We start from the raw sequence: 18,211 nt of genomic DNA on the forward strand, positions 1-18,211 counted from the left end.
ATGAGAGACTGCCCCTTAAGTCATGCCAGCAAAATCAATAATAATACGAGCGGTGTCAGCAGGTCCCAGAGAGGATACTCATTAGCTGACCCTGTTTGGTCATGTGTCCAGCCATTAACCAAATACCGTAGAAATGTGGTTGCTCGGCCGCGTGCGGTGGCTCACACCTGTAATCTCAGCACTTTGGGAGGCTGAGGCAGGTGAATCACGAGGTCAGGAGTTCGAGACCAGCCTGGCCAATGTGGTGAAACCCCTGTCTCTACTAAAATGCAAAAAAAAGTAGCTGGGCATGGTGGTGCATGCCTGTAGTCCCAGCTAGTCGGGAGGCTGAGGCAGGAGAATCGCATGAATCTGGGAGACGGAGATTGCGGTGAGCCGTGATTGTGCCATTGCACCCCAGCCTGGGTGACAGAGTAAGACTCTGTCTCAAAAAAAAAAAAAAAAAAGAAAGAAATGAGATTGCTCTGCTATACATGGTCAGCCTGAGGAACAAGGAACTGTGGTCTTCACCACTTGGGCATGGACTGAGAACAGACAAGAGATACTTCCTCAAGTGGAAATCAATGTGATGTTACTAAAAACAGTAAAGAAATGCTGTGCAGGCCAATAACAGCACTATACCTTCTTTTCCTGCTCATTATTCTTTATGGATTTACCTATTTCAGCATCTTGGGAGAAATAATTCAGATTGTAGGTTCTTTTTGGCATTTCCCATCTTCACAGGTAGCTACTGTTAGTTTTGGGGGCATATCTTTTTCCTACATTTTAAAAAAAAATTTAGGATACTATAAACAATATTCTGTATCTTGATGTCCTCAAATGAAGCAAATATCCTGGAGATATTTTCTTAACTGAATCTAAAAAGATTTCTTCTTATTTGTTATGGCTGTCTAACATGCCACTTTATGAACCGTAAGTAAAGTATGATTTATGGAACCATTTTCCAGTTGGTGAGCATTTGGGTTGTTTCCAACCTTTTGTTGTTACCAAAACCAAACTAAAACCAAACTAAACACCTTTTATGTACATCAGATAGCATGTGGGCTAAATTGCAAGAAGGATAGTTGCTGAGTCCAAAGCCAAATGCCTTTGTAATTTTAATAGATACTGCCAAACTGCCCCTTAGAAAAGTTGTAGTTCTTTTATAATGAGTGAAATTTATCCTCCTTCATGCATATGTAAGAAGTAATGAGAGTTTCTTTGCTTAAAATACATTTTTGACATGAAATCAGTGGCTTTTCTGATATTCAGTTGACTAGAAAAAAACCACAACTTGTCTTTGCTATGGAAAAGAAGTGTTTCAGATATTTGTTGCTTTTGTTCTCTTAAGAATCGTTTCCTTTTCCAGTGGCTTTCACACTTTTGACCAGGACTCATAGTAAGAAATAAATTTCATATCTTGACCTAGTAAACACATATATTTATATGTGTTTGTTTGTCTATAGGCAAAACAACCTTCATGAAGCAAATCTATTCTTACGATATATGGTGCACTCTGATTTTTATTTTTATTTTTTTGAGTCAGAGTTTCGCTCTTATTGCCCAGGCTGAAGTGCAGTGGTGTGATCTCAGCCCACCACAACCTCCGCCTCCCGGGTTCAAGCGATTTTCCTGCCTCAGCCTCCTGAGTAGCTAGGATTACAGGCATGCACCACCATGCCCAGCTAATTTTGTATTTAGTAGAGACAGGATTTCTCCATGTTGGTTAGGCTGGTCTCGAACTCCTGACCTCAGGTGATCTGCCCACCTCGGCCTCCCAGAGTGCTGGGATTATAGGTGTGAGCCACTGCATCGACCTACAAGTTATTTTTACGTTAAGTATCTTTGAATAACTCCAAATTCATTTTTTAGCTAATGACTAACAGCCTCTGTGACTATAGAATTTGGAATATCTTGTGAAGTTTACCATAATGGAATTTGACATATTTGACTCTTATTCTGATTTTGATTAATTTTTCCATTGGTAATAGATATTTATTTTTTCAGAAAAGAAGTCAGTGGGGCTGGGTGCAGTGACTCCTGTAATCCCAGCACTTTGGGAGGCGGAGGCGGGCTGATCACCTGAGGTTAGGAGTTTGAGACCAGCCTGGCCAACACGGTGAAACTCCATCTCTACTAAAAATACAAAAATTAGTTGAGTGTGGTAGCATACATCTGTAATTTCAGCTACTTGGGAGGCTGAGGCATGATAATCACTTGAACCCAGGAGCAGTAGATTGTAGTGAGCCAAGATTGTGCCACTACACTCCAGCCTGGGCTACAGAATGAGACCCTGTCTCCAAACAAAAAAAAAGAACTCAGTGACTTTATTTAACCTACTATCTCAATCATTTCTTTTCTTTTTTCTTTTTCTTTTTTTTGAGACTGAGTTTCACTCTTGTTGCCCAAGCTGGAGTGCAATGGTGAGATCTTGGCTCACTGCAACATCTGCCTCCCGGGTTCAAGTGACTCTCCTGCTTCAGCCTTCCAAGTAGCTGGGATTACAGGCATGCACCACTATGCCTGGCTAATTTTTTGTATTTTTAGTAGAAACGGGGTTTCACCATGTTAGCCAGGCTGGGCTTGAACTCCTGACCTCAGGTGATCTGCCCGCCTCAGCCTCCCAAAGTGCTGAGATTACAGGCTTGAGCTACTATGCCCCACCTATCTCAGTCATTTCTTTAAGAGTCTAAAGGTCATCCAAATAGAACAGGGAGAAAAACAGTATGCCAGTCATTTCTTTCATAAGAGTCTAATGGCCATCCAAATAAAACAGGGAGAAAAACAAAAAAACAGGCTGAGGCACGAGAATCACTTCAGCCTGGGAGGTGGAGGTTACAGTGAGCTGAGATTGTGCCACTGCACTCTAGCCTGTGCAACAGAGCAAGATCAGACCCTTTCTCTAAATACATACATACATACATACGTACATATTTTTTTTTTGCTGATTTCTTTAGTATATTTTCAACGTTCTGATTCCTTCCATATTTAGGGAAATGCATTTTTAAGAGGCAATAGGGAAGATCTTTTTCTACAACCTTAGATAACAGACACTGAAAATCAATTACACAAATACAGGTTGAGCATCCTGATCTGAAAACTCAAAATTCAGAATGCTTCAAAACCTCAAAAATTTTAAGTACCAATGGGATGCTCAAAGGAAATGCTCTTTGGAGCATTTCAGATTTTGGATTTTCAGATTAGGGATGCTAAACCAGGTAGTATATATAAATATTCCAAAATCTGAATGGATTTGAAACCCAAAACACTTCTGTTCCCAAGTATTTTGAATAAGGTGTACTCAACTTGTAAAATGTTCATTTGAGGCTGGGCACAGTGGGTCATGCCTGTAATCCTAGCACTTTGGGAGACCGAGGTAGGCAGATCATCTCTGAGGCCAGGAGTTCAAGACCAGCCTGGCCAACAGGGTGAAACCCACTCTCTAAACAAGTTAGCTGGGTGTGGTGGGGCATGTGTGTAGTACCAGCTACTTGGGAGGCTGAGGCACAAGAATCACTTGAGCCTGGGAGGTGGAGGTTATGGTGAGCTGAGATCGTGCCACTGCACTCTAGCCTGGGCGACAGAGCAAGACCAGACCCTTTTTCTAAATAAATAAAAACAAATAAATAAATAAAATGTTTATTTGAGAGAAGGTCAAAGATACTTATTATCAATTTTTTTTTTCTTTGTAGAGACAGGGTCTCGCTCTGTTGCTCAGTCTCCTGGCTTCAAGTGATCCTTCCAGTATTTAGTAGGTCCAGGGCTGCCTTTAGTCTAAGACTATTTTGCCCCACCATTGAAGTAAGACCTTTTTTAGTACTGGAACCAGGTTTTCCTGGCATTATTGTTCTGCGGGAGATTTCCAGTCTGCTGTTGGGAATAGGCACCATTCTCGGCCCCATGTGAATACTGGGCACTGTCCCCTCCAGTCCCTGCAGGTAGCTCTTAGCCTGGCCTCAGCTAGTTTCTTACACACTCACTCTCTTCACATCTCCAGGCTTCTCTCTTATTGCAGTGCTCTCCTCTCTGGTATTCTTCCCTGCAAACTCTGGCTGCCTGGGTATGTCTGGTCTCTTGGTGTCTTCCCTCAACTCAGGGAGACTGCCAACCTCTGCCTCACTTCCCCTATCCCAAGGCATGATTCGGAAACTTTCTCCAGGCAGTCAGTTGGAATAATCACAGAACTCATCTCATTTGTTGCCTGCTTTCAGAGATCACCATCCTTCCCTGCCTAATGTCTTAATGTCTTGAGTGCCATCAATTCACATATTTTTTTTTTGTTCTATAGCTTTTCAGGAAGGAGGTTAAATTCTGTCCTTTTTACTGCATCTTGACTTACGTTAGAAATCTTGATACATTTTGCCACAAAATTGGTTCAAAATTTAATATTAAGTTAAAAAGTTGAAGAATACTCAAAATATGATTCCACTAGTGCTTTTAAAAAGGCACATAAGCTGGGCGCGGTGGCGCATGCCTGTATTGGGAGGCCGAGGCAGGCGGATCACCTGAGGTCAGGAGTTTGAGACCAGCCTGGCCAACATGGCGAAAACCTGTCTCTACTAAAAATACAAAAATTAGTTGGGTGTGATGGTGGGCAGCTGTAATCCCAGCTACTTGGGAGGCCGAGACAGGAGAATCACTTGAACCTGGGAGGCAGAGGTTGCAGTGAGCCAAGATCGTGCCATTGCACTCCAGCCTGGGCGACAGAGTGAGACTCCATCTCAAAAAAAAAAAAAAAAGGCACATAAATATACTCATATGTCTGTCATTTCTTCAGTTTGTCCATCTTGCTTAAAATCTTTAACTTCAGAGAGTAGGATGGTATAGACCGGGTAAGGACATGGGACTTACATTTTGCATTTGTGCACTTCTTTAGTTGAACACAAAATAAGAAACATAAACACTCACAGGCTAAACTTTCTTTAAGTAGCTTCTTAGAGATTATCTCTAAGTGACAGTAGAAAGATTTTAGGTTTTAAAAATAACCAGACGCTGGGTGTGGTAGCTCACATCTGTAATCGTAGCACTTTGGGAGGCATGAAAGGCGAGGCATGAAAGCATCCTACTTTTTTCAAGTAATTTAAGTCTCCCAGAGCAAAGCTTAACAATATTTATAGGAATATCAAAATATCTGACACCCAATGAAAGATTATTAAGTGTACAGAGAAATAGGAAAAATACAACCCATGATGAAAAGAAAAGTCAATTAAAAATGACAGAGATGGTAGAATTAATAAACAAGGACATTAAAACAGTTATCATGGCCAGGTATGATGGCTCATGCCCATAATCATAGCACTTTGGGAGGCCATGGTGGGACGATTGCTGGATCCCAGGAGTTCTAGACCAGCCTGGGCAACATAGCAAAAGCTTGTCTCTACCCAAAAAAAAAAAAAAAAAAATTAGCTGGGCATGGTGGCACATACCTATAGTTCCAGCTACTTGGGAGGCTGAGGTGGGAAGAGTGCTTGAGTCCAGGAGTTTGAGGTTGCAGTGAACTTTAACGGTGCCACTGCACTCCAGTCTGGGCAACATTGAGATCCTGTGTCTGAAGCAAAACAAAACAAAACTCCCCCAAAAACATTTATGATGATTGTATCCCATGTGCTCAAGAAACTAGAGGAAAGATGGAACGTGCTAAATAAAGACAGGGAAGATATTTTTAAAAGACCCAAATCAAACTTCTAGAGATAACACTACAGTGTCTGAGATGAGAAAAACACTGGATGGGATTGAGGCAGATTAGACACTTTGTAAGAAAAGATTAGTGAACCTGACTACGTAGCAATAGAAACTATCCAAAAATGAGAAAAAAATACTGCAAAAAACAGAGCATCAGCTGGATGTGGTGGCTCACACCTGTAATCCCATCATTTTGTGAGGCTGAGGCAGGCAGATCACCTGAGGTCAGGAATTTGAGACCAGCCTGGCCAAGATGCTGAAACCCCCTCTCTACTAAAAATACAAAAATTAGCTGGGCTGATGGCACACACCTATGATCCCAGCTACTTGGGAGGCTGAGGTGGGAGAATCGCTTGAACCCAGGAGGTTGCAGTAAGCTGAGATTGCACCACTGCACTCCAACATGGGTGATAAAGCAAGACCCCGTCTCAACAACAACAACAACAAACAGCATTTGTGAACTGTGAGACAGTTGGAGTCTTTGGAGGAGAAATGAGAAACAGGGACAGAAAAAAAATTGGAGACACTGCGTGAACATTTTCCAAATTTTATAAAACTATAAACCTATAGATCCAAGAAGCTCAACAAACTCCAGTGCCAGAAATGTGAAGACAAGTGTACAAGGCACATCATAATCATATTGCTTAGAACCAGTGCTAAAGAGAAAACCTTAAAAGCAGCTGGAGGAAAAAGACATTGTACACAGAAGTAGATTTCTCATCAGCACCAATGCAAGTTAGAAGTTAGTGGTGTAACATCTTTAAAGTGCCAATAGAAAAAAACATACCAACCTGGAATTCTTTATCCATTGAAATATCTTTCAAAAACTAAGATGAAATAAAGGCTTTTTCTACATATAAAATGTGAAAGAATTATCACCAGCAGACCTATGCTAAAATAACTGTTAAAGGAAGTCCAAGAAGATTTACTAAATAATCTGTTTTTTTTTTACCAGCTGATTTCAAATGTCTTTGATTGGAAGAATTTTCCTAATTAGTTTTATACGTTACTCTTTTCACATTGAATTATCCTATATTTGGTTTTGAAGAGCTTGTAATCAGAAATTCTAAGCCATAGTGTCTATCTACACAAGACTCCATACAGATGCAGACTTAAATATTTTGAACCTCCTTATCTGGAAATGCATTCACATTTATTTAAACTTTGGTATGTCTAGAAATTGTATTGATCATATTTCTTGCCTGATATATGAATTTTATATCCTTATTTATTTATCTTTGAGATAGCTTGTTCAACAGAATGAGAATTCTGTTGCCCAGGCTGGAGTGCAGTGGTGTCATCTCAGCTCACTGTAACCTCTACCTTCTGGGTGTAAGTGATTCTCCTGCCTCAGCCTCCTGAGTAGTTGGGAATACAGGTGCTCGCCACCATGCCTGGCTAATTTTTGTTTTTTTAGTAGGGATGGGGTTTCACCATGTTGGCCAGTCTGGTCTGGATCTCCTAACCTCAGGTGATTCACCTGCCTTGGCCTCCCAATGTGCTGGGATTATAGGTGTGAGCCACTGCGCCCAGCCTCCTTTGTTATTTAAAATTGATTTTAAAAAAAACCACATGCTTGAAATCCTTAAAATTACCAATTTGTTTTCCTCTATAATCAAAGTTCTTCAAAATATTTCTCTTACATAGTGATTTGGGGAGCCTTATCTAGGTTTACGCTGTGTGGGATTTGCTTGATCATCAGCTGTGGCTTGGATTTAATATTGAAGGACATAGTTTTTTCTTTGTTGCTTAGACAGAAGCTCAACAAGACAGACTCCATAGCAAGAAGTCTGGTGGATTTCTGTCAGGTAGCTGGCATACCTGTCAGCTTAGTGAGGAAGAGAAATATTCAACACAAGCTGATTGTCCTGTTTATGTTTTATCTTTCAAAGGCACTCTGCAGCTGCAAGAGAAGGTGTTTACAGCCTCACCAAATCTTTAGCTTTGGAATGGGCCTGCAGTGGAGTAAGGATCAATTGTGTTGCCCCTGTAGGTAAATGTTCTATATTAAAATTTATTGACAAATTATGCTTTTCTAATTCCATCTGTGGTGTCGATAGAGGTGTTTGGGAATATGCAACTGTAGCATAAAAGATTGACTTTAAAAACAGATAAAATCAGAAAGTCTGATTTTCTTTTTTTTTTTTTTTTCTTGAGACGGAGTCTCACTCTGTAGCCCAAGCTGGAGTGCAGTGGCACGATCGTGGCTCACTGCAGCCTCCACCTCTGGGGCTCAAGCAATTCTCATGCCTCAGCCTCCCGAGTAGCTGGGACTACAGGTACACACCACCATGCCCTGCTAATTTTTTGTATTTTGGTAGAGACGGGGTTTCGCCGTGTTGCCCAGGGTAGTCTCACACTCCTGAGCTCAGGAGATCCGCTCACCTTGGCCTCTCAAAGTGCTGGGATTACGGGCGTGAGCCACGCCAACACTCCCAGCCCAGAAAGTCTAATTATCATTACGGAAGTTTTCTGATTTACAACCAGATTGTCAAGAATGTTAAATTAAACCAGTGATTCTCAATTCTGGCTATATATTAGAATTATCTGTGAAATGTCTAAACAATAGTGATATATGAACTTTACCCCAAACCGTAGGATCTAGGCATCTGAATTTTTTAAATAGACTAGAAAATTCAAATGCAGCGTAAAGGTTGAGAGCGACTTGAGGGAATATTTCCAGATTATTTTATTTCCTGGCATATCACTAACTCTTTTTCAAGACAAAGAAACTTAAAGTCAGAGTTCTAACAAGGAACTCCCAGTTTAAGATGGACTAGAAGTCAAAGGAAAACTTCTCTGAATAATACAGATGATAGGAGGGAAACTCACAATGTTGTCAACTTCAAAAACTATCATTTTTGTGAAATAAGAAACGTAGGTTTCTTTGTTATTACATAATGGCCATGTACTCTAAGAGGGACATTAAATGAAATACCTCACTTGTCTGGCATAACTCAACTCAAATCCCACTTCTGGGATGTTTCTTCGTCATTACTAAGGTAGTAATCACCGCTTCATCTGAAACTCTGTAATATTTTTTGATATATCTGTAGGTCTTATCTCTGTAATGTCAGTAGGTGTTATCTGTGCCACTCAGTGAAGACTAAGCATGACTGACTTCAAGCATGAAGTTAGTAATCTCATCCCTGACAAAGGCGCTCCTACTAATACTAATTCATGTTTGTCAGAGACATTTTTAGTTTAATGACTAAATTTTAATATTTCTAGATTTTATCCTCTTTAAATAAAATGCTACACATTGTTTAATTGGAAACCAATTTTTTTCCTCCAGTATCATTTGAAGTAATTAATACTGCCAGAATTTCTAATTTTATTTTAACGTATCTTTCCTCCCCTTCTCTCCGTAATCTGTGTAACAGTTTGAATTCATTACAAATAGCTGTATCCTGTGAGACACAGTTTTTTTTTTTTAATGTTTGAGACAAGGTCTCGCTCTGTTGCCCAGGCTGAAGTGCAGTGGTGCGATCACAGCTCCCTGCAGCCTCAACCTCCTGGGCTCAAGCAATCCTCCCAACTCAGCCTCCTGAGTAGCTGGAACCACAGGTGTGTACCACCATGCCCAGCTAATTATTTCTTATATTTTTGTAGACATGCAGTCTCTCTATTTTGCCCAGGCTGGTCTCAAACTCCTGGGCTCAAGCCATCCTCCTGCTTTGCCCTCGCAAAGTGCTGGGATTGCAGGCATGAACCACTGCACCTGGCCTGGGATACAGTTTTTGAGTAATTTTCCTAACTTCAGAAAGCTAGTGAGAAATACATTTAAAAATTTTTAAACAATTACAATTTTAGTTTATTGGTATTGGATTCAAATGCTTTATTTGTGATTTCAATCTAGGTGAAAAGCCAAAAAATAATTACATTTTTCTAAGCCTCACGTAGCCACTGCCCAGTCTTCTCTTGTAAAGCAGAGAGGCCAAGTGGAAGATAAAATAGACAGAGTCCCCTCGTCCATTGTTCCCAGTTAAGTGCCTCTTTCATTTATATAATTATAATTTATATAAATATATAATTATCTTTCATATATACAATTATATGTATGCCCTTCGGAAAGCAAGTTTTTGATGAAAAAATCCGGGGCATGGCCAAGAGGAAGAGGAGGTCGAAAAATAACCATTCAGATCATCCATTTGTGGATGGTGGGGCCTTTACTCCTTTGACACCATTGAGAAAAATTAATATCAGCACTGTTAACTTTTTTTTTAACTTAAGCTACTTATTGTTTGAAATGCCGGTAGACTATCTTGAAATCTTTACAATTAACATTTAATGTAATGCACTTTATTTTGTCCCTGTTTTATTTTTAAACATAGGGAGCTATTTATTCCCCCACTGCTGTGGAGAACTATGGTTCTGCCGGGCAAAGCATTTTTGAAAGTTATTTTCAGAAAATCCCCGCTAAACGAATTGGTGTTCCTGAGGAGGTAAGGTATATTCCTAGCATTGATTAGAATTGCCGTGTATGTTGTACTTTGAAATTTGTAATTCAGTGTCCTTTTTCTTCTTTCTTTCTTTCTTTCTTTTTTTTTTTTTTGCGATGTAGTCTCACTCTGTTGCCCGAGCTGGAGTGCAGTGGCATGATCTCGGCTCACTGCAACCTCAGTCTCCGAGGTTCAAGAGATTCTCCTGCCTTAGCCTCTCTTGTAGCTGGGACTACAGCTGTGCACCACCGCACCCAGCTAATTTTTGTATTTTTAGTAGAGACAGGGTTTCACCATGTTGGTCAGGCTGGTCTCAAACTCCTGACCTCAGGTGATCCACCTGCCTCAGCCTCCCAAAGTGCTGGGATTACAGGCGTGAGCCACCGTGCCTGGACTTCAGTGTCCTTTATATGTGTTCTTATTATTTCTCGCACTGCCACCAGACCATTTCCCCTGTTCTTTCTGGCTCTCAGGGATATTCTGGTTGTACTTTGATTACTGACAGCAATCTATACTCAAGAGTAGATGTGGTATACATTAATAACAGCGGGTTTTTTTTGTTTGTTTGTTTTATTGTATTTTCAGCTACGTTACTTTATTACATGGCATTTGTTGGTACAGAGGACCCTGGGACCCTAAGCAAGTCAGATGAGTATGGCTATATGAAGTTCCACATGAGATTTCAGTAAGCTTGAAGTCTGTAAAATCAGCAGCTTTCCAAAATATGGGCAGCAGCAGTCTTTTGTTTGTTTGTTTGTTTGTTTGAGACAGGGTCTCACGCTGTTATGCAGGCTGAGTACAGTGTCACTATCATAGAAGGCCCACTGAAGCCTTCTTGAACTCTCACCTTGGCCTCCCAAAGTGCTAGGATGATGATGATAATGGTGGTGGTGGTGATTTTTTTGACAGAGTCTCTCTCTGTCACCCAGGCTGGAGTGCAGTGGCTCACTGCAGCCTCCATCCCCTGGTTCAAGTGATTCTCCTGCCTCAGCCTCCCGAGTAGCTGAAATTACAGGTGTGTGCTACCATGCCCAGCTGATTTTTGTATTTTTAGTAGAAATGGGGTTTCACCATGTTGGCCAGGATGGTCTCAATCTCCTGTCCTTAAGTGATCCACCCACCTTGGCTTCCTGAAGTGCTGAGATTACAGGCGTGAGCCACCGCACCTGGCCTTGCATCAGTCTTGAAATGTAATTTTTTTATAAGAAAAGGATGTCTTTTTCACAATAACCAAAATGAAAATACCCAGTAGTAAACTTACCACTAAATGGAAAAAAAAAGTCACCTGCCTCCTTAGGGCAGTAGGCGGTGTGTCAGTTTCACAAATGAAAAAAAAATTTCTTTTTCTGAGCAGCAGCCAAAAGACCAGAATAACTAGTGGCATATAATATTTCTTGATGGGGAGAACCAATTTTATTAAAAAGTCAGGTTTCCCTAAATTATTTAAAAAATTTAATATGTTTTGGGAATTTAACATGCTGATTCTATCAAAAATATATATTTATTTACATACTGTGTATTTACATACTATGAAGCTATATTTATTTAAAGCATCTGGTGCTGGTACTGAAAAACAAAACAATAGTAGGGCAGAACAGATTCTTGCCTTGGAACCATATGTGGGAGTTTATGGCGTCAAAGTAGCATTTCAATCCGTAAGGAAGGGATGAACCACTCAGCAAAGTGTTGGGGCATTTCACTGTTTAGTAGTAAATTAGAGTCCCTATCTTGTATCACATACAAAATAATTTTCAGATTTATTAAAATGCTAAATATAAAAGCAAACCCATAAAACTCTTTAAAAGAGTTCTCATTCCTAGAACTAGCTTTTGTTATGTTTGATGAATGTCTTTCCAGAAATGTACTATGGATGCATGAAAAATTTGTATTTATTGACTTTTTTTTTGAGAAGGAGTTTCACTCTCATTGCACAGACTGGAGTGCAATGACACAATCTCAGGTCACCACAACCTCTGCTTCCCGGGTTCAAGTGATTCTCCTGCCTCAGCCTCCTGAGTAGCTGGGATTACAGGCATTCGCCACCATACCCAGCTAATTTTGTATTTTTAGTAGAGACGGGGTTTCTCCCTGTTGGTCAGGCTGGTCTTGGACTCCCGACCTCAGGTGATCCGCCCGCCTTGGTCTCCCAAAGTTCTGGGATTATAGGCGTGAGCTACCGTGCCTGGCCTATTTATTGACTTTTTTACAAAAACAGGATCTTGCTGTATGTTATTTTCTTGTTATGGATATACTGTAATATAATCAAATGCCATTATGATTTGGATTCTATTTCTATTTTTGTTCTTGGGGTAATTCTGCAGTGAACATTATGAATATAATCATGTACTCTTGTGTGATGGGATATGTTTCTAGAAACAGAGTTCCCAAACCAAAATAGACTTGCATTATATTTTTGAAGATATTGTTAAATCAAACATTTGATGAGCCATGTCAACCAAGGTGTTTGGATTTTTATTCTGAATACTAAGAGTAATTTTTAATGAATTTTAATCAAGGGAATTATATTAAATTTTTATTTTGGATAGAATACTTTGTTTACAGGGCTGGGTACTGTGGCTCATATCTGTAATCTCAGCACTTTGGGAGGCTGAGGTAGGTGGGTCACCTGAGGCCAGGCATTCAAGACTAGCCTGGCCAACATGGCGAAACCCCGTCTCTACTAAAAATACAAAAATTAGCCAGGCGTGGTGGTGCGTGCCTGTAGTCCCAGCTACTTGGGAGGCTGAGACAGAACAATTGCTTGTACTCAGGACGTGGAGGTTGCAGTGAGCTGAGATCACGCCACTGCACTTCAGCCTTGGTGACAGAGTGAGACTCCATCTCAAAAAAAAAAGAGAATACTTTGTTTGTGGTTTACATTATCTATATTTGCTGTATTAGAAATTAAAACCAAAATTTAAGAAATGTTTAATTCATTTAAAAATAGTAATAAAGCAGTACTTGTTAACATGAATAACATTTAATTAAAAATAGCTACATAAACCATTGTTTTTTGTTTTGCTTTTTGAGATTAAGTCTTGCTCTGTCACCCAGGCTGGAGTGCAATGGTACGATCTTGGCTCACTGCAACCTCTGACTTGGAGCAAGCGATTCTTTCATCTCAGCCTCCTGAGTAGCTGGAACTACAGGCACACGCCACGACGTCCAGCTGATTTTTGTATTTTTAGTAGAGACAGGGTTTCTCCATGTTGGTCAGGCTGGTCTCTAACTCCTGACCTCTGGTGATCCACCCACCTCGGCCTCCCACGGTGCTGGGATTACAGGTGTGACCTACCGAGCCCGGCTGAAAACCACTGTTCTACATTTTTACAAATCTCTTTAATGTATGACTTAATAGAACACAGCTGGATTCTCACCTCTGCATCTTATTGAGTCTATTGCAATATGTTGTTTTGGTAAAAGCCTCTAAAAAAATTTTGGCTTCATGCAGATGTAAAATTGGAAAAGGAAGAAACATTTTAATAGCATTTTTGGATAATTGTGGATTTTCTTTGATATTCAACAAATGGCAGTTTCTTAAGGATTCCTTGCAATATGGAATCTGAAACCATGCCAATGAACTTTTTGTACTCTTGCATTAAAATCTTGTTGTTTTAGTTAATTGGGAGGATGAGGAGGGAAGATCGCTTGAGCCTAGCTTGGGCAACGTAGCAAGACTCTGTCTCTTAAAAAAAAGTCCTTATTACAATTCGATGGGATCTTTCCCCCATGTATGGTTTTGTACCATCAGACATTGGTCTTTTAGAATTTATCGGTTCACTTTGTTAGGCAGATCTAAATGTTGACACAATTCATTATACAGTATCAAAAGATTACATTGTTACTGTCTCCATTAATCTGTTCTGAAAAGTCTTTTAAGTGTTAGGAAGCTAGCAGGCTCATGGTGACAGGTGTAAGTTTTCCAAAATTCTAATTTTCACTTGAAAGCTCAAATTTTATCATTAATAACAAATTCTATCAGGTATTTTTTTTTTTTTTTTGAAGTGACAGTCTTGCTTTGTTTAGTTTTGAAACAAAAAAATGTTTGCCAAATACCCAAGTGTGAGTAACTCATAGTTTGTTAGTAATTCTTTCAGGTTAAAAAAAAATGATGTTTCCTGAAAAATATGGCTAGTTTATTTCTCAATTCAATCACACTTTCCTTTCTTTGAGACAACCATTATACTTCTCTATGCATCCAAAGAGCTTTATGTGTATATTTCCCATTTCATCACAAAGATTGTTAAAAAGATGTGAACTCAGTGGTGGAGATTTAATACAATTCATATTTTTTATTGCTTCATGCAGAACATTCTAAAGTGAAACTGGCTTTCTTTCCCCCTCATTTGTACTTGCCAGTGAAAGATACAGTGATGACTAGTATAATAACTACTAGCACACTTTTGTGTATCTGCCATGAGTTGTGACAAGACTCTAGCATTCTTTCCCATCATTGCTTTGACACCATTAGTGCAAATGTCAAAACAGTGAAAAAGACAAATAAGGACTTAGCATTATTATGAACATAGTTTTGATCTTGCAAATCCCCCAAAAGTTCTTTGGGACACTCGGGGTTTGTCTGGCCATGCTTTGGCAATTGCTCATGTAGGTAGTTAATTCCTGCAAAGTTTGGTTGTGGGCCAGGCATGGTGGCTTATGTCTCTAACCCCAGCACTTTGTGGAGCCCAGGCAGAAGGATCACTTGAGGCCAGAAGTTTGAAACCAGCCTAGATGGTATAGCAAGACCCAATGGAGATGGGAACTACAAACAACTATTTTTTTTTTTTTAAGATGGAGTCTCACTCTGTTGCCCAGGCTGGAGTGCAGTGGCGCAATCTCAGCTCACCATAACCTCTGCCTTCCAGGTTCAAGCGATTCTCCTGCCTCAGCCTCCTGAGTAGCTGGGACTACAGGCGTGTACTACCATGCTCAGCTAATTTTTGTATTTTTAGTGGAGATGGGGTTTCACTATGCTGGCCAGGCTGGTCTCTAACTCCTGACCTCAGGTGATCCACCCGCCTCGGACTCCCAAAGTGCTGGGATTACAGGTGTGAGCCACTGCATCTGGCCCGATTTTTGTGTTTTTGAGGGAGTGTGATTTAGAAACTGTTGGAGGTCATGATCACTTGGGTGAGATGGTTATTGTCTGGCTGGCATTTCAGAAAGGAGCTAATTGGAGCGAGTCTCTTTTTGATGGACTGACTAACAAAACATGTTCATTGGGTCAGTTGTCACTAATGGATTAACAGGGTTAAAACCAGCTCTGTTGCTTGTTACCATGGCTCAGTTCAATCTGCCTTTTGCAGCAATGTGGGACCTTTTAAATGGTGAATTCTATACTGGCTCTGTCCAATAGAAATAAAATAATAGTCTGGTTGGGCATAGTGGTTCATTGCCTGTAATCCCAGCACTTTGGGAGGCCGAGGTGGGTAGATCACAAGGTCAGGAGTTTGAGACTAGGCCAGCCAATATGGTGAAACCCCATCTCTACTAAAAACACAAAAATTAGCAGGGTATGGTGGTGCATGCCTGTGATCCCAGCTACTTGGGAGGCTGAGGCAGGAGAATTTCTTGAACCCAGGAGGCAGAGGTTGTGGTGAGCCAAGATTGTGCCATTGCATTCTAGCCTGGGCAACAAGAGTGAAACTCTGTCTCAAAAAAAAAAAAAAAAGAAAAAGAAAGAAAGAAAGAAATATAATAATAGTCACATTTACAATTTTAAACTTTCCAGGAGCCACATAAAGTAAAAAGAGGTGAAATTAATTTAAATAATATGTTTGACTTAGCCTAATACATCCAAAACATCATCATTTCAACATGCAATCAACATAAAAAAATTGAGATTATTTTCTTTACCCCTTGGAGCATTCAGGATTAATAAGATATTTTACATTATTTTTCCCATATGGAGTCTTCAAAATCCAATGTGTGTTCTACACTTACAGCACATCTCAATTTGGACCAGCCATATTGCAAATGTTAGAGTAGGCGTCTATGGCTAGTGGCCTCGTTTTAGACAGTGTAGTTCTGTACTAGCTGCTGGGAATACAAGGATGGAGAGACGGCTTGGCTGCTCTCCAGGCTCTCAGAGTCTCAAGGAGGTATAGCCTTGTAAATGTAGGACTGGGACCAGGATGAGGTAAGCAAGGCACGGACACAAAATTTAAGGACACACTCTCTTAGGGAAGACTTTGCACTCGCTTGTGCAAAGCTGAGAGTGAATAACTCCTTAAATCTTGCACCCTCTGCACCTTATTTGCCTCACTCTAGTCCTGGGCCTGCCTCAGGACCTTTGAAACTGCAGATTCTGGGACCCCAACCCCAGAGCTTACAATTCCTATGATCCTGGAGGGATCTAGGAATCTGGAGTTTGAGTAAGCATCCCTAGCGATTCTAATGCAGGTGCTTTGGATTATCACCCTTTGAGAAACTCTGCCTCTTCCCACAACCTCAAATGAGAGCTCCTTTACAGTCAGTGAAATAACTTCTTTCTGTTTGGGTTGGGAGTGGATGTTGCTGAACTCATCAGTTCCCTATTTGAATTTTTAAGGGGTGCAGTGGGAGTCTGAAGTGCTCTTTTATTTTTTTTTTGAGATGGGGTCTTACTTTGTCACCCAAGCTGGAATATAGTGATGCCATGTTGGCTCACTGCAGCCTCCCAGGCACAAGCAATCCTCCCACTTCAGCCTCCCAGGGAGCTGGGACCGCAGGTGCCTGCCACTGCTCCCAGCTAGTTTTTGAAGTTCGTCTTGTAGAGAGTTCCTTTGAGTGTGTGTTGCTGGGCTTTTAGCCTGAATGGACCATAAATTCTGAACAAACCAGAATACTAGTTTATTGCTAAACAGACATGTTGACTATTTCAGGAATCAAAATATAAAAGGCATGAGGTAGTGATGGAAAATGGGGTTGTGGAGGACAATGAAAGATATGGAAGGAAGTGAATTGTTTGAAATGGGAAAGAGCTGAGCTGAAGCACTGGGTTCACTTTTGGCTTCATCACATCGTGTAGCTTGCTTGACACCGTCTAAGGCTCCCTCATACTTTGCCACCTTGACCCTAGTCATCTACCTGATTTCAGTGATGCTCAGGTAGAAAGGGGAAGTTGTGGAAAAAGGAAGTTGTCTATGTACTGTGTGGTTGTGGTGCACACTGTTGTATTGACATTGTGGTCATGTGCTTTGACTTTTTTTTTTTTCTTTAAATAGAGATGGGGTTTCACCATGTTGGCCAGGATGGTCTTGATCTCCTGACCTCGTGATCTGCCCACCTCAGCCTCCCAAAGTGCTGGGATTACAGGCGTGAGCCACCGCGCCCGGCTCATGTGCTTTGAGATGTCTTTACTAGGGGATGTGAAGCTGTTACTAGGGGAGTGTTCGCTTTTACATATGCATGTGTGTGTTTCTCTTTCCAGGTCTCCTCTGTGGTCTGCTTCCTACTGTCTCCCGCAGCTTCCTTCATCACTGGACAGTCGGTGGATGTGGATGGGGGCCAGTGTCTCTTTTCTCATATGTATGAGGTACCAGGTGAGCAGCTGAGGAGTGAGCAGTCACCACCTTTAAAATGCATTATACGTAGTTACTTAGGCGACGAGGGTGTTCTCTTACAGAACATCAAAATGTACAAAATGTTTATATTCATGAAGTGATTTTTTTGTTTGTTTTGAGACGACGTCTCACTCTGCTGCCACGCTAGAGCACAGTGGTGCGATCTCTGCCTCTCAGTTCAAGCGATTCTCCTGCCTCAGCCTACAGAGTAGCTGGGACTACAGGTGCGAACCATCATGCCCGGCTAATTTTTTTGTATTTTAGTAGAGATGGGGTTTCACCATGTTGGCCAGGATGGTCTCGATCTCCTGACCTCATGGTCCACCCACCTCAGCCTCCTGAAGTGCTGGGTTTACAGACACATGAGCCACTGTGCCAGCCCATGATGTGATTTTTAATGAAATATTCCTAGTCATAGAAAATATCAAACTATCTTTATTAAAGAACTTAGCTTTTTGTGCATGCATAGGTTGGTGGAATTTGAACCCTGAAAAATATTTTCAGTATGAGTATATATTTCTAAAGAGGAGATAGAAAAGAGGCAAGATCGTGCTATAGTTTTAA

The 18,211-nt window shown here is 40.7% G+C and overlaps 1 protein-coding gene across 4 annotated transcripts in view; it reads left to right on the plus strand.

Annotated features, from left to right (window-relative positions):
• Positions 1 to 18,211, plus strand: part of PECR (peroxisomal trans-2-enoyl-CoA reductase) — a 62,422-nt gene that overhangs the window by 27,676 nt on the left and 16,535 nt on the right. For 2 of the 4 annotated variants that reach the window (XM_064373010.1, XM_021666912.2), the window contains exons 5-7: positions 7,554 to 7,650; positions 9,996 to 10,106; positions 17,515 to 17,626. In XM_064373010.1, coding sequence (XP_064229080.1) covers positions 7,554 to 7,650; positions 9,996 to 10,106; positions 17,515 to 17,626 — 320 coding nt within the window. The remainder of the gene's footprint in view (positions 1 to 7,553; positions 7,651 to 9,995; positions 10,107 to 17,514; positions 17,627 to 18,211) is intronic. The other 2 variants (XM_064373012.1, XM_064373011.1) reach the window with 1 other exon arrangement.

The sequence above is a fragment of the Aotus nancymaae genome, unplaced genomic scaffold (genome assembly GCF_030222135.1).
Source record: "Aotus nancymaae isolate 86718 unplaced genomic scaffold, 86718_ANA_hifiasm-v0.15.2.pri h1tg000008l, whole genome shotgun sequence".
Lineage (NCBI taxonomy): Eukaryota > Metazoa > Chordata > Mammalia > Primates > Aotidae > Aotus > Aotus nancymaae.